Source organism: Thunnus albacares, chromosome 10, assembly GCF_914725855.1.
Source record: "Thunnus albacares chromosome 10, fThuAlb1.1, whole genome shotgun sequence".
Taxonomy (NCBI): Eukaryota; Metazoa; Chordata; class Actinopteri; order Scombriformes; family Scombridae; genus Thunnus; species Thunnus albacares.
The window spans coordinates 25,000,692-25,018,187 of NC_058115.1; the positions used below are offsets into that span (position 1 = coordinate 25,000,692).

A 17,496-nucleotide genomic window follows, 5' to 3' on the forward strand; every position below is an offset into this window, starting at 1 on the left:
CATATTTAAAGCTGAGACCAGGTGAGTACAGGTAGCTGTGATCATAATTGCTAATATTAATTTTATTATTTACACCTGTGCTTTTCCAACATGTCTTCCCTGAAAAAGGCTTACTACATATAATATTTTGTATTGATGACACATCAATGGTCTTTCTAAAGCTCTTCCATAAATTAAAAAAGAGTTTGTGGAGTTGTTTTAACAATAACATGCTTCACTTCACTTCCATGGATGTTTGCTTACATAAGGGCTGAAGAAGTATCAATAGGTTTTCTGAAATACTATTCATTTGTGCACAAAAATATGAGTTGTTGTCAGTAGTTCATATGCTGTTTGTTCTATTTAGCAACCAAATATTTCCTCATAACTTTATATATTAACCAACATTGTATTGAAGGAGTTAGAAGTGTGGAAAGGGCATGAAAGACAAGACAGAAAATATGTTTTTAGGTTTTACAGTATGGAGTCATTTTCATTGCATATAAAGCAAATAACCACATTTAGTGATAATTATTGTCATAGTTTGACTTGGCAGCACTCGATTCAGACTGGTTTATGGTTTTTACTTTTATAAAACATTATTATTTTGATTCTCCAAAATTCAATTGTTCTTTTTCTTTTCATCCCCAGTTAAAGTTTTTAAATGAATTCATTTAACTTTGTTTCTTTTCTCTGGTTTCTCCATTTTTCTCTCATTCATTTCCAGGTAGCATTAAAAGTTCTTCAAGAGTCTCAGGTTTTCACTTAAGAAATCAGCAGATAGCCTTTTTCTCGGCTGCTCCGACACTTTGACACCCCTGGGAGTTTGGTCTGCCTTATCCTGACTCTGAAATAAAACACAGTGGTTACAGCTATGGAACTGGCACACAGCCACAGACAATACTCTGCTGTGTTTCACAGTTAAACCAAATCATCACGGTGAAATGGCTGTATTAAATAACTGATGTAAAGTACTGGATGTCCTTAATGTCGTTCAGCTCATTTTAGATAAACCACAGGTTGTTCTGAGTCTGAATACAGACTGGAAAAGAAGTCATTTAAATGTTTTCCTGAAGTGTGAAATGTACTTACTGTAAGACTGAAGAAGATATCTTTGATTCGTGTTTAAACCTTGATTTTTATGATCCATCATTTTGCCCTTGTGTTTTATATCCTACTTCTCTGTCTTCACTCAACAGATCCAAGAAATTTGTCACATGATCACTTCCGTGAGGCCTTCCAAATAATTACCACAAAAAATATACAGCTGTCCACTCATTGGATTTCTCATAGCTTTCACATTTTTTTCCTTTACAAATAGGCCTCCACTGTCTCCACTGGCATCAGAAAAGCACCAAAATCACATCCAACTGAAGGCCAATTTCACAGGTCTTTGCATCCATCAGAGGATGAGAGAGAGAGGTTTATAGCTTTAGATTTATGTACAGTGTCATTTTGATTTGTACTAAATAGTGCACATATGATATGTAGGTCTGTATATTTTAACTGATGTCAATCCAAGCGAACAAGGGAACAAACTGATAAAGCATTTTTGTAGAAGATTTCAAATAACATCGACTGTGATACTGTGTGGAAAGATCTAGTAAATGTACTGAAACTCCACCATATCTGCAAAAGAGAAAAAACAGTGCACTAAAACCACTAATAAACTCCACAGAGCTGAAGGGAACCACTCATTTCAGTGATAATTTTCTGTGGGTGGACATGTTTCAGATTACACGTAGTGACTCCATTGTTATTATTTGTTATATGTTAATATGATTATTGCAGCATTAAGGAGGGGTGAGATTGTGGCAGACATTTGATAGAGTCCATTGAGGGAGACAAATTATTTAATTACTGGAGGTTACAAGTCTCCCAGTGTCCAAATAAAATTATACAGGGTCATACAGGTTAAAAGAAATATCATGTCATAGTTGGGCCATTTTGCATCTTAATAACAGAATTCAGTATGACATGATGCCATATCTCTGACTATATCTATGGACTTTCAACAGTAACACTAGGCCTACCTGAGATATAAAGTTAAGCTGTGTTCATTTTTTTTCGTTACTTTACAGCTAGTCACTAATTTTGTCTGTCAGATGGTTTTTCTAAGCTTTTTGGCAGAAACAACTGCCTGCTGAATTGATCAGAGCAGACTTCCCGGGTTGCACAGCACAAAACGAGCACATAAACGCTAAAACACTCTAATGATCTGAAGGCAGCTGCCCAGTTAATTGTCTGGTTTATCAAGACTGAGGTTACCTCTCAGCATCTCTGTCACTCTGTCACAGTCCCATCTGCCTTGAGACTCATCAGACCTATGCTGGATGAGAAGGTCGGTGTGCTGTTCCTCTTATTACCAGGAGATGGCGCTGCTGCTATACAGTGTAGAATAGAATAGAATAGAATAGAATAGAATAGAATAGAATAGAATAGAATAGAATAGAATGATCTTATTTCTATATTAAAACATGATTTTTATAGGAAATGATGCTTGTAAAACCACATAATTGGATGAAAATATGAAAATATGATTTCAGATCATAAGTTTCCATCAGGAAATCGCTACTCTCCATTTGGAAAGAGGGACAGTTTGAAAAAGTAAGAAAGAGTGGGACTCAATAAGTTTATTAAAGTCCTTGGTGAGGCTTCTTTTTTAGATCTCGATTAAATTACTTGATTAAATGAAGGTTATAGAGAGAATAGAACAGATCCATCATTGATGGATTGTGTATGTGGACCTTATGTAGTTGAGAGAGAGACAGACTTGAACTTCTGCGAAAATTATTATTTACTAACCTACCGAGACCATCGGTGCAGCAGGACATTTTCAGGAACTAAATTCACCGTTTGCTGCCTGTGGAGGGAAACACTTTTAGTAATTGAACGATAGTTTAAATCACATTGCTGTAATAGCAAGTAATTGCCATGAGGTGGCAGTGTTGGTCCACCGTGTTACTAGGAGCAAGCCAGCAAGGACCAGAGAGCAAAGCAGTGGTATTCTATATGCAACAGGTTTCATAAATAGAATACAATAGATATGAATACAATAGAAAAAATTGTATAAATCTCTGTACTAAAAATACCTTTATTATATCGGTATTTATATACTACAATTATTACTACTAGTAATACTAATACTAGGCTTACTACTACAGCAACTACTACTACTAGCCTGCTACTACTAATAATAATAATAATAAGAAGAAGAATAACAATAACAATAATAATAACAATAATACAAGAAATCACGCTAATAATTAAAACAAATCCAGACTTTACAGCTTGATGCTAGTGCACTTTAGGCACCGTTGCTATTACTATCATATAATTAAAGTTAATTTGAGTTAATGTCCCCCTCCTCAGCACCCAGAACCGCTCCAAATTTGTCCAGCACGTTCCTGTTCGCTGATTGGTCCGCTCTCTGATTGGCCTGCACTCTGATTGGCTGGAAGTTCCGTGCTGAGACAGTCCGTCGACGCAGTTTGTTTTCTTGCCTGCGGCTGAAATTTTGGACGGTGAACCGCTGCTGGAGGCAATGTGGATATAGTATTCAGGTTTTCATTTTATAGAAAACTCTCTGAATACTTAGGCGAACTGGCGGGACGTGCAGAGAAAGTTTTTTTCCTCTTTCTTTCTTCTTTCTTCTCCCGGTTCTGTTAGCGGTCTCCTTCGAGCGGTTTACATGCGGACTGTCATTCAGAAATACTACAGCCTGCATTTTCAGCGCTCACGTGTTTGACCTTAGCCTATATATTATTCATTTTTTACTTCATTTGCTCCCATATTTTTTGTTATTGCCTGTTTTGTGCACTTTTCAAACTCGACTTCATTCAGGCTGCGAGCAGCTGACGTTTCGGTGACAGACGCGTCTGTTCAGAGTTGTGATTTATTCTTCGCGGATCAAGTTATTGAAATCATAAAGTCATTGGAAGGGAGGTGAGGAGCTTCTTGAGGGATAACGGCATGGTATATGTGCAGGTCACCAGCGGGTAACACACTGTGGATATTTCATCACTGCTGGGAGTTTGACAGTAAGTCCAAAAAATCAATGTAATATTATATATAGGTTAATATACACACCAGGTCCTGTCCTGTCTGTTGCAGTCTTTAGTGAATAAACTGTAGGGTATTTATCTCTTGTTTTGCTTCCTTTTTGTAACTTGTGGGCTACTTTATGAGGTGTTTAACGTCCTAGTAGGCTGCAGGTTTAAGTGTGTCTTGATTAAAAGTTTAATTTTAGTCAAAGTTGTGCTGTTTTCTTGATCTTCAGCAGGATTCATCTACAGAAGTTCTTCCTCTTAAAGTGAAGAATTTCCATATCTATGAATAACAACGTTATAACCTGTTACTGCGCTTGCAAAGTTCACTTTTACTAAATTTATGAAGCGGTTACACAGACAGACAATACATTCATATCGTACAATATAATAAGGGAAGGTGAATTTGCCACATTGTATGAATGCAAGGGAGCAGTCTTCATAATTACTGTACATTTCTTAATTAATGTCCGTGTAAATGATCGATTTTACACAAGCCTCCGGTTTGAGATCATCATTATGCAGACAGTCACAGGTTGCAAGCTTTCCTCCTCTTTAATTCACAGTCACTTTTAGCTGGTTTGCATGATGATTATTGTGAATTTATGGAATAAAGATTTACACTGTTGTCCCAGTAACAACAAACTTAATGCAAAAAATAATGTGCTTGAACCTGTGTCAAGAAGGTTGAAAGCCTACACTTGATTGTCACATACACGACAGTCAGATCAATTATTCCTCACTTTAAAAAGTGTGTAGCAGTTTCTGGTGAACTGAGACGCTGAGGTTGACAGATACTGATCAAAGATACAGCTTGTGAAGTATTGAAATAAGATCCCATAATGCTCAGGGAAGAATTTATGTGGCGGACAGATAAAAAACACTGTAAGGAGAGACATATGGACAGGTGGACTAAATAAATCAGTGAGGAAAATACTGTAGTTTGACTACTGGAAAATCTCAGCTCCTGTGTGATAGTTTGGACAGATTTATGCTGGTGTCGAGCCAATGATGAACTCCTTATTCTTTATGACTGCTGTAGACTTTTGTTCTTTCACCCTCTATGTACACTCTACCTTTTTTAGGAATTTAAGCAAGGTTCTTTTGCTGTTCACGATCAGAGAGAAAATTGAAAATGCAAAAATTAGTCGAACACTTAATAGACAACACATCGTTACAGGCAGATATGGTGCATCCTGCAGAGAACAGAGACTATATTGTCTAATAAGTCATTCCTGCTTTTTTCTAAAATCGAAGGCAGGTTTTTACATAGATGCTCACCAGCTGTCAGCCAGTTTGTAGTAATTTATGGTATAATTCCATTGCGCTAGCAGCTATTTTGGCAGCGGCTAATAAACAGAATCCTGTCAGATGGTGAAATAATGAAGGTGGCTGGTGAGTTTTTGGAATAAATCAGACAGTGTGACAGCTGACAATACCGTAGCTTAGATAAGTAGAGGATTTATGAGGAGCTGTGTATTTTAAAACATGAAAATGCTCATTTAAGATGGGAGATAAATACTCAGTATCTCCTAAATATACATATGCCACCTGTTATCTGTTCATAAGTCACTTTTTTCATTTATTTATTTTTCTTATGATGATAATTAATCTTTCAGGTTGGAGAGGTTGGGCGTTCGTATTCATCACTAAACCAAAATGGAGCTTTTCTGGCTCTGTCTGCTGGTGCTGGAGACGTTCGTGATGTCCAGCGATGCCAGAGGTGAGTGACAGTGACACTTACTTTTAACTGAGACTTAGAGATTTAAAAACCAAAGTATCAGCAATACGCTCATCAATACAAGCAACGAGACAACATGACGATAACCGTCAATACGACTAATCACTGCAGCTGACATTGTCACTGTCTGACAGTTAAAGTGAAAAAAGTCTCACAAATGTTCGTCTGGTAAATTTGCTGCAGTGAATCTTTGCAATCTTTGCTACTTTGCTGTCAAACTGCTGTTCCAGGAGTATTTACACATTACAGTATTTGATAAATCCAGTGGTTATGAAACATGGTGGTACGATCCCTGTGGCTGTCTGTGATTCCAGACACAACAGTCTCATTAAAGCTGAGAGCATGATGGGAGGACAATAGCAACTGCAGGCGCGTACCCCCTCCTCTTTTCATTTTTGTCTTCATTATCACATTTTCCTTGGAACTACTTCAATTGTGCGCTTTTAAAACTGTTTCTCTCTCTGTTGTTTTGTTTTGACATTTTTTGAACTGACACATTTGCTCAGATTGTGGAGTATCTGCAGACTGCTGTCCTTGGATGAACTTTACTTAACGAATGCTTTTGCTCTTCGGATAGTCAGTGAACCTTTGGCTTTGAATGGTTATTCAGTTACTGTCATGTGCTCTTGCACTTGCTTCGGAGCTAAACTCATGCACCTTGAACTGTGGTTATCTCACCTCCCAGTAAATTTGCAAGGATGCTGCCTTGTTAGCCACTGTGTAAAATGAAGTATTTCAACAAAAAAATCTAAATTGAACAACCCCACAGGGATGTTGGTGGTCAGGATCATCTACCCGCACAACTCAGCACGCCACCGTGTTTCTTTCAGTGAAACTAAACATAATAAAAACAAACAACAACAGGTACAGATGCTGCATATAGATGAGAACGTGTCCCCTGCCTGCAGGCATTATGGGCAGACGGTCCTGGAGTTGGCGCCCGTTCCTGAGATCACACTGATGATGAGTTTTCAGCGGGAACAAAGCTGCATTCAGCGAGGCGAGGCCGAGCCAGCGTGCAGACACGGGGCCGAAAGTAAACACAGGGCCATAGACCGCAAAGAGATGAGATTAGATTAGCCTATTAGGGATGTTTGCAGTGCAATGCCACAGCATTTCCTCCCCCTCACCGCCTGCAGTCTGTCAATGAAAGCAGGGCAGGCAGCAGTGAGAGACAGAAGGAGGGGGAAAGGGTGGAAGGGAGAGATGGGGAGAGAAGTAGAGAGAAAGAAAAAAAGAGGGTGAAGGAGGGAAAACGGGGGCCACGGGATAGAGGAGGGGTGGAACATTGAGCGACTGTAAGAATGGATGACAACAGAAAAGGGGGGGTAGGGAAAGAAGAGCAGGACCTGTGGGGGAAGGAGTGAGGGAGGAAAGGAAAAAATGGACAAGGCAAGGAAACAGATTATAGGAGGGGGTGTGAGAGAGAGGGCAAGAGAGCATGAGGAGGACAGAAGGAACAAAATGCCATTATGTACCTATTAGAAACTGAAGTTCTCCCTTATCTTGTGATAGGCTAGACTTGAGTTGCCTGAGATCTGCTCATTTGGCTAAAGTACAGTATCAAGACAGGGAGAAATATAACTGAGGCTGCTGTAAAATGAGGTGGAAGAAATGAAAAAAGACAGTGTTGGTTTGACTGTAAATTTACCACATGCAAGTAATACAGAGCAGTGTAAGTGCAAGTGTAAGGCTTCTTTTTTTTTGTTTTTTATTTTGTTGTTATTGCATGAGTAATACTGAGTAGAGACAGCTGAAAGCCATCTTTGCAGTACTGGGGCATGTGTGCAGGATGCTGGGTTTTGGTGGCCACTACAGCTGAGGTTATACCATGTAATTGTGAATTTGTGGTTGTGAAATTGGGTAATGCAGCATGTCATCGATTCTCTGTGTGTATCTCGTCTTTAACGTTCCCTGTTTACACTGTAAGTCGTAATATTGAACAAAACAGAAGAATTATATGAATAACGGGACAAAAAGAACGCAATAAAGTCACGATTTTCAGCACATTTTCAACTAGTTCCTTCTAGAGCTTGCAATCTTGTGATTTTCAAGGCAAATTCAACCAATTGCTGCATTATTTACCTGCAACTTTATCCAATCTCTGTCATTTTTTTCCATCAAAAATGCTCAAATTGAAACATTGCTTGCACACTTTTGCAAACACCAACATTACCAATGTACCAAGGGCCAAACAAAAACAAGCAATCCAACTTGCTTGCAGATACATATTCAGTCAGGATGTACACCCAGGCTGTGAATTGTCCACAACCTTCACCCAACAATCACATTTTCCTGTGGCTTTCCAATTTTTAAATGTTACTCCTATTTCTTGGAAAATTTTATTAAAAATGCGACAAATTGCATTGCAGTTTATCAGAAAAGCCGCTGCAAATACAGTCATGTCCACAATAAGCACACAAAGATGCACACAAGATGAAATCCTGGTCGAACAGTTTTCCCAGTGTAACCACTGGTCACTGAGCAGTTTAACTTTACAGGTAGAGTTTAAGGGGTTTGCTTGGAGATTCCTGTACAAGAGTTGTTGAGGATATCAATATCACATCCTCAGCAGCCCACTATTGCTGAAAAAAATCAACCCCATAAATATCAGCATCACAACATACAACACAGCGTTTGGGGAGGTAAACAAGCCTCGCTTGTGTCCCAGTCCCTCAGCGGGGTGTGCGCTAGGAGAACCGAACAGAAACACTTACTTTAATAAATCAAAACCAAGGCAGATAATATCATATTTCCCCTTGAGGAAAGTCGTTCATTACAAACATATTTCACTGATTCCAACACTGTTGCAGAATAAACAATGGTGTCAGAACTAATCCTTTATTACTGTAAACTGGTAATGAAAAGTAAGACAAACCCATGATTACAATTCTCAGTCTTTAAGTAGAAAATTGACAAATGTAATAGTTTGTAGAAAAGGCTTCCTCTCACTGGTTGTTTGTTGCATTCTCCACCGCACTCTAAGAAATAACACAGAGAGACATTTATATTAGTGACCTAGTGATTATTGAGATATCCCAGAGAAATATGCATAGTGGAGTTGGGTTACCCGGGGCAACTGCATAAACAATTAACAATAAAAAGCAGAACATAATGAAATACATAAGGGACAGTGAAGATTGAAAACATGTACTCCTATGTGGCCTTGTTTCTCTGGTTCACACACTATAAATGTAAGAGCACTATTGTGTAAATCCAGCTAGCTCTGTCCAACAGCACCTTCACAACTGCACCAAAATCACAGCAAAAGTAGAGCATGGCTCACTGTTTTGATGAAAAGGCAGTCAAACAGTTTTAATAAATGTCACTGGAAGTTCCTTTTCCTCGGGTGTCCTTGGAGTTGGTGGGGACTGAGCATCAGATGGCACTGAAGTCTGTTTTCCACTGTTAGTGTTGATTGGTGAATGGAGGCAGGAACAGTGAAGTGGCTGAGAACTTCACTGGGCTTCTGCAAAAAAACTGAGATGACATGGATAAGAAAATATAAGGAGATGAAGAAGAGGATGGAGGAAAACAGGACTGAAAGTGGAACAGAGAGATACAGATACAGACACAGACGAAGAGATAAAAGAAAAGTAAAAAGATAGCCAAAGGGAACAGGAGGCAAACAAAGAAATAAAGAAATACAGACAGAGATAAGACCAAAGACAGAGACAGAAAGAGATAAAGATGCAACATTTATGCCCTTATTGCAGCAGATGTAGACTCTCATAAACTGCACTCCACAGACTTACACAACTTCACTGTTTGAACCAATGTCTGGACCTCTGTGTGTGCTTGTGTGTGTGTGTGTGTGTGTGTGTGTGTGTGTGTGTGTTTGTGTGTGAAGCTGAGCATGAGACTGAGCTGCTGAGAGATTAGCTTTCTCCCCTGTTAGCTGAATGGCATTTAGCTTGAATACAGGAGTCAAAGACTAGTTGTGGGCCAGTGCGTGTTGGACAGTGTTAGGTTCAAGAGTGCAGAATGTAAAAGACAGGTCCGGCCTAAAATACTTTTTACAGCTGCATGCAACAGCTATAGCTTATACAGTAGGCATTGCATTCCTTGTTTGTGTGTGTGTGTGTGTGTGGTGGTGTATTGTAAAGCTGCAACAATTAGATGATTAATCGATTAGACAGAAGATTAATCAGCAACAATTTTGATGATCGAATTATCATTTTTGTCGCTTTTTTAAGCAAAAATGCCAAAAATTTGTTGGTTGCAGCTTCTGAAATGTGATGATTTGAGGCTTGTCTTTGCCATACATGATAGTAAACTGAATATCTTTGAAGTTTGGACTGTTGATTGGACAAAAGAAGGCATTTGAAGATGTCACCATGAGCTCTAAGATATCATAAGGGGCATTTTTATTTTGCGAATCAGTTAATCGAGAACTAATTAATTGGCAGATTGCACTATAATCAAAATAATCATAAGCTGCAATCTTAGTGTAATTTACTCCTGACCAAATGTAGATGAAGTGATACTACAGTGAAATATTTACACTGCAGCCACACAAACATTCTCCAACTATCCAAATAATAGCTATAAAATTTTGGGGTTAGCCCTCAGAATCAAAGAGTAACAGCTTCTTTTTTGACCATTTTTCAACTGCGTTAAACAAAGTTACAGAAAAAAAGAAAACATTTGGAATACAGATGTTGCATCTTGAAAAGGGCTCAGCTTTCTTTTGAATGGAAAAACCTACATAAATTGTAATCTGTGTTGCTTTCTCCTGAACTGATGATGAGGCAGGTGGCACGCGAGGATCAGTGTGTGTACCTAAAAAGTCAATCGCAAGACTTGATGGGAAAGTAACACTCGGAATGCACTCAGCAGATCCAGTGTTTGTTTATTGGGTCATACGTGCATGCCTTCATACACAAAAACCACTTATATTAATTGTGCATGTGATGTGAAATGTGTAACACGTGTATGTCAGATGGTTATCGGCATGTCAGATGGTATTTACATAACCCTTCACAGTCAAACAATTGAAGCAGGGCAGAGAGAGGATAATAATATTGAAATCACATTATTATGATAATATAATTATTGAAGTTATTGCATGTTCAGATTAGCTACAATGTGCATCATCCCATGATGGTCTGCTATCTTTTCCGTCTCTTTTACACAGTATCATTTGAAGTAGATTTAGGAAAGATGGTCTACTAAGAAATTAGAAGATGAGTGTGGTTTTGTGTATGTGGTTTCTTGATGCGCAGTTCTCTAAACAATATAATGTTTTCCCGGTGATTGAGCTGTATAGACCACCCAATATCAGGAGGAAGGACGAGAAACAGAGACTGAGATGAGAGGGTTCAGTTGTTGTTACAGTAAGTGTAAAAAGCCACAAACACATTAAAAACGCATCTTCGTTGCATAGAAGCAGCCAAAAAGGAGACACACACTGAAGGACGATACCCATAAATATGACTTACATATGTAAGCACACATACAGAGACACACACACACACAGCCCACAATCACTTAACCTCCTGTCCCACTCAATCATTACTGAGGAATGTAATTAGCACGCTAACACTAACAACGATAGGTAGGGGAGAATTGCGGTAAGGTAAAGAGGAGTGGAAGAGGAGGCACAGGATAACTAGCGGTACTTAAAACCTTTGTAGGAAACCTTCTAGATTGCAAGACAAATAGACAGACTAGAAGTGTCATGGGTGTCTGAAACCATCAATTGAGATATACCAGACAAAGGTGATGTTTTCTACCTGAGTGAACCACTTGTAAAGTATTTTTCAACCTCTGTTTTCTTCAAATTGCATAAAGAAATGGGAGGAGGTTGAGTGGAGCCACGTGAACATCACAGAAAGGAGTACAAGCGCCTGCAAGGTCCACAGACAGAAATGAGAAACTGAGTACTATTCTTCTCCTGTGTTCAAAGTTAAGTTTGTTGTCATCAACCTTTGTCTTAACCTGAGTATTAGGGCTGCAACAAACAATTATTTTCATTATTAATGAGTTGTTTGGTCTTTAAAATGTCAGGAAATGGTAAAAAATACTGATCACTGTTCAGCAAAGCCAAAGATTCAACCTAAAATTTCATGTTTGGTCCCGACCAGCAGCGGGTATTCAGCTGCCTGTCCATATGAGGAGAGAAGGAGGAGAAGAGCATCTTGATTCCGCGTAAACAACTGCATACCACAGACAGATGCTTCAAACGCACATCTTTACCTCATTGTAAACAGACTCATAGACTCACATGAGTAAATCCCCTCCACCCTGCTCCTGTTGTGTGTGCATGCTACGCGTCCTAAGTCACAGCTAGCTATCGTAAATACCATTTGACATGCTGATAACCATTATACGGCCTGCTGGTGGTGATGATGGGCATCTGCCTGCCAGGCCTAGCGTTTGCAGTGCAGACCTGGATCCAGGCCACCATAAACTGGTTAATCTTCATCATCATTCAAGGATGAAGGTTTTAGAAGAGTAAGTTTTCCAAAGAATGGAACCAAAATGTATATTTATAATAGTCAGGGAAGAACATTTTAATGCTTTTATTTCCTAGTTGAATAGACTAAGAAACAGACCTGTGAACTGACTTTTGGTCTCACTCCAAAATTTAAAAATCTATTTTGGTGACCACCTACTTTATGTGTCTTAATTTATTATTTTTAATCGCTCACAATACTCATTTTGTCTTTAAAATGAGAGAAAGAGCAAAAAATATTCAGCGCATGTGTGTGTTTGTTGATTACATGGCGATTAACAGACAAAGGGAAGCTTCAAAGGGCACAAATGACTCTTTTAGTTCCTCTTGTTAAATCCTAATGTCAGGGCCAAATGTTCTCTTGCTGTTTGGACAACCAGAGCTGCTAAAAAAGTCAAAATGCCAAAGGGTGCAATATGTCACTTTAAAATATCAGGCTTATCTAGATATATTTTTTAATATCGCCTTATGTAAATGTTGTTTTATGTCAGAATTTGGAAGAAATATTTGCAGACATGGGAAACTCTTCATGAATCTCTAAGGGACGTTCTTGAGTGAAATGTCCTAAAATGTTTTACTCTCCTGAATCTTCAACCTATATTTTTATTAGAAATAATTAAAACATTAGACACACATTTTAGGCATTGTTTGCATTTTGTGCTCTGAAAAAAAAAAACCCAGCACTGACATGAACCCATTCACAGAGAACTGACTGGGAACCTTGACGGGCAGGCTCACTCCTCCACTCCCCACTTTTGCAACCACTGTTCTGCAGCTCAGAGTTTTACAGGGCCTGTTAATGTTAAAGGCTATTAGCCCACATTAGATAAAGTCAATGTTTGCTTTGACATTGTTAATGGCGGGGTAGTAATAGGGCTGTCTGGACGTTCTCAGTGGGGGTTGACTGTGTGTCGCAGGGATGTGAAGATGTATGTTTGTGAAGGGGGTGCAGCAGAGAGAAGAACCAAAAGGAGAAGATAAGATAGAAAAATAAGGCTTTGTGAAGAGAAATAGTGAAGGACAAAGAATGTAAATGCTTAAGAACAATGAATTTAACCCCTTACATTTAAGGTCGGAGAAGTCTTCTTAGTCCGCACTCTGTGACACTGTCATATCAGCTTGTTCCAAGTCTTCACTGAAGTCAGGGCTGCACTATTCAAACAAATGGAAATATGGTAGATGTTTTATTCAGCCAGACATAATTGGTATCTTTGGAAACTTTGGTATCTCCAGTAGAATTTAAAATACAGCTCTGTATGTTTGAACAATGTCTGGCTACAGAGTTTGAGTTTTTACTAACAGTTTAAGGTGTTAAGTCTCTTAAAAAAGATAAAAGAACTCTAAAAGAATAGGGAGAGTATGTATGTATGAGGTTATAATTGCAGGGGTATACACTGATTTTTGTCATCAGCAGGATATGAAGGACAAACATCTGAATTTGCTTTTAAAAGGGATGTTAATATTATTTATCAGTTCCCCCTTCTTTCTAGTCTTCAATCTTCATTTGTCTTTCTTCATCCCTACACATACTGTGCATGTGTGTGTCTTGTCACCGTGGACTTCTTCTCCTTTAGTAGCAAACAAGATGACGTTCACGGCTCGGAGATTTGATTTTTCATTCTTCTGTTGAACGGGACACGATACATATGTAGAAGATTCTCTCTCCCTGCTCTTTCTTTCACTGTCTTTCTTCGTCTGTGACCCCCCCCCCCCACCCCCCTCATCCTTCGCTCTCTTTCTCCTGCATAGTGCAGTATTGTGTGGGTCGTGGCGCCACAGTGCTGTATTGTGGTCTCAGTGGGGTTGGGGTATGTTTGGTCAGCGCTACAGCACTGCAGGTCAAAGGGCAGCCAGTGGGTCAGGGAGAGTGTGTGCACGGGTTTGTGAGTGTGCATGTGTGAGTGAGTGAGGGTCACATGCCTGCACCAGAGGAGACTGTAATAACACATCAGGAACACCACAGGACAACAAACACTCTGCTTTCACTCCTTTATCTCCTCTGTCTCTCACTCTGTCTCAGCTCAGTAATTGACATGTGTTGTATGTCAGAAACAGAGCCGGCAAACATTAATTGATACATTCCAACTATTATGGAGATGATTACATAGATATTGTCTCTCAATGCTGTTTTTTTTCATCCAGTTGTTGTACAGATTTTAAAGGTCATCTGCAGTAAAAAATTTTAGTTTTGAAGGTCAGTCATCAAACACAATATATTGATTTAACTCCTGACTTAAGTGTTATCATAACTAGTCGTCTTAGAGCTTAGATTATTTATCAAAAATCAATTTGTACGGAAGATGTATTTTATTTCTTAAAGTCTTTGATTGAAAGGACCAAAAAAATCCTGCACACTGTCAATCACATGTACGTTCATACAGGGCACCGCTGTAATATATAAGTAAATGTAAAACCCGGGAAAAAACACCAATCAGAGGGCGTCAATAGCACCTCCCAGCATGGAGACACATGCCTCCAGTTCAGACACGCTATTAGTATGATAGAGGTTAATGGAATTTTGTTTGTTTCTCTCACAGCGTAAAAACTCAACAGTAGTGTGTTTTTTTCTAGAAATAATGTTCCAGGTTACTTTTGAAAATCACCTGCAGTCAACAGTTTTCACAATGAATTTCATTCCATCAAAACTGCTCACCAGGAGGTCTGTTTGAGTGACACTTACCGATGTGCTTGTCTGTACTCTTGTCTGTACTTACCTTTACATCTCCCCCTCTCTCATCTGTCTATTCTCTCTGTCACCGTCTATCTCACTCTCTGGCATTTTAACTCCTCTCTGCCACTTTCTTTACCTCTCTTGGTTTCCCTCTTCCTCATCTAATCCTCAGCCAGACCCTTTTCAACCCCCTTTAACCCCCCCCTATCCCCACACACATACACACACACACACACTCCAGCTGTTATTCCTGATGCCATTACAAATGAGATGTTGAAAGGTGATCGCTGGGACAGGAGACACAAACCCTTGTTTTCTTTGGGTTTCAGCCTGTCAGATTGGGTTTGGTGAGGGGGGGGGGGGGCAAAGCAGCACTCAGAGCAGCTGTGTGTATGCGTGTCTGTGAATGTGTGATTGAGTGTGATAGACAGAACGGCCACCCTGACCAAAAATACCACCATTATGACCTCAGTCTCAATTGTGATTGACATGTTGTGGACAGTCAGCCACACATACTCTCTGTCCTCGGTTGTTTATCAGACATACAGATGACCTTTGAACCCAGGAGGCAGAGGCTGATTAGGAGCAGGATGTTAAGGCTGACAGCTTTAGGAAATGGGTTTTTGAAAGGTGTTGCTGTAGCTCCTAACTATGACATATTGGGCACGTTGAACTCTTACTCATCTCAGTTCAAACTTTTAAAGTCATGATTTACCTGATCTAATACATAAATATACATATACATGTATCTTTTCTTTTTTTTCACCGATGTATCCTCGCTATTAAAGCAAAAGATGAAACTGAATATCAAATTACAGCGAAGGATTATAAAAAGGGATTAGAAACTGTTTTTGACCATTTTTCCTCGTGACCAAGAAGCTAAAACTAAAACATGTCACAAAGCTGAAAACCAACAGGCACGAGGGGACACAAATGCACTCGTCTTTTTTCCCAGTGCCAGCTGTCGATGTGGAATCCATACTGCAGGGGGAATGTGAGAGGACTGTGAGAGATGTGGGGGTGGGTTCAGCAAGACAGGAACTCTGGAGGGGACATACGCACTGCGGACTGTTGTGTGCCCAAACCATTGCTTTTTAATTGTCCCTTACTTACTGATTTGTTTTCATGATCAAATTAGTATCGTAATCTGTAAGATTTGCATTGATGTATTTTGTCATTTTTTGGTTCTTTTAGGATCGTCAATGGTTGTCAGAAGACATGATTTACACTTTTTTACGTGTGAGCAGGCGGATTTATGCTCCAGATCTGATCAGCCAGGTTTAGAAAATGGTTAATAGGGCTGGAATTTATGCATTTAGCTTCATATGGAAGAAATTCCACTTCAAATCCAGTGAATTTGACTTCAAATGCAGTATTTTTTGGATTTTAAGGTAGCAGATTATGATTTGGGCCTACTAAAGCTTCTGAATCTGGCTTTCAATCTTGGAAATATGGCTGCAGCTTGTGAGTTTGGCTACAATCATGATAATGGTTTTGAAATTAGTGGACCTGCATAAAAATGTTTTAATATAGCTTTGAAGTTTATTTAATACAACAGAAAATTTCTCCAATGAGATTGAACTTCTCTTCATAGACAGCTGCCAAAAGCCAAAAGTTCATAACGTAGAGTTTTAGACAGTGTGTGCTGACACAATGTGCTACAACTATTTCAGGACTTCACAAGCAGCCAAAGTAGACAGCGCATCCTGTGTTGATTATTGTTAATAATTCAAAAAGCAGCAGAGAATGGCATAACTAGCATTACTTGCATTTTTCCCAAAATACCAGGAAAACATTGACCAGATCTGTAAAATTATTACAAAAACAGAGTATCTACACCCGCAGTGAAATAACTCAAGACATTAATCCTCTTCCAGTAACCACACGGTGCTGACGTCTGGCTGGAAGGCCTGCAGACCAGTTAGCTGTGTTAATTATTTCCCACTACATGGCCCTTCATCACACTGGTCATCTCAGCGTACGTATTATCCGGAGGTAATCCCTCTGTTGTGCTGGCACCATTATCACACCGGCACACAACAGGCCTATTCTTCCACACGTAATTAACAAAGGTACTTATGGGCTGCTTTCTGGGATTTAACTGTTGTGTTGTCGGAGCTTTAGTGAAGGCAGTCAGACGTGGTGGAAAATGGAGAAGGTGGGGGAAAGGAAAGCTCTCAGATCAGTGTAGTGGAGGTTTAAGAGTCTAGGTTCTGTCTGCTGTGTGTAGCCATCAGTGATGGTAAGTTACATTTTAACAAGTAACATTTGAAGTAAAACCCCGAAGTATTTGTACTACACTTGAGTGTTTTCATTTTATTACTCTGTATTATCCTACGAGATTTTAACGGTAATATTCTTCTTACTAAAGTACATTTATTTGACGGCTGTAGTTAATAGTTACTTTGCAGATTTTACACTGTAAAATATGATGTTTTTTTCATTACATTTAACTTCTTCAGCAGTATATATATAATAATCCTGTGATATAATAATATCATACTTTGAAAGAGTCTATTTTTCATAATACTTCTTGTGATACTTAAAGTATACATAAGCATATAAATTAAGTAGAGCTGCCACTAACGATTATTTTCATTAT

At 39.0% G+C, this 17,496-nt stretch overlaps 1 protein-coding gene and 1 long non-coding RNA gene across 3 annotated transcripts in view; one reads left to right on the forward strand and one right to left on the reverse strand.

Moving 5' to 3' along the window:
* Nucleotides 1-630: 630 nt before the first annotated feature.
* On the reverse strand, nt 631-2,856 carry LOC122990722. Of its 2 annotated transcripts, none has more exons than XR_006405462.1 (3): nt 2,785-2,856; nt 2,248-2,363; nt 631-826 (listed from the first exon to the last, which is right to left on the reverse strand). It is a non-coding gene; the product is annotated as an uncharacterized LOC122990722 (long non-coding RNA). The 2 variants fall into 2 exon arrangements; XR_006405461.1 differs by having other exon boundaries at nt 2,789-2,854.
* Nucleotides 2,857-3,461: 605 nt separating this feature from the next.
* The window catches only part of fgfrl1a (fibroblast growth factor receptor like 1a), a 75,501-nt gene continuing 61,466 nt past the window's right edge, over nt 3,462-17,496 (forward strand). Inside the window, exons 1-2 of the mRNA XM_044363878.1 lie at nt 3,462-4,019; nt 5,645-5,748. Of these exons, the coding sequence (XP_044219813.1) occupies nt 5,685-5,748 (64 nt within the window). The 5' untranslated portion in view covers nt 3,462-4,019; nt 5,645-5,684. The remainder of the gene's footprint in view (nt 4,020-5,644; nt 5,749-17,496) is intronic.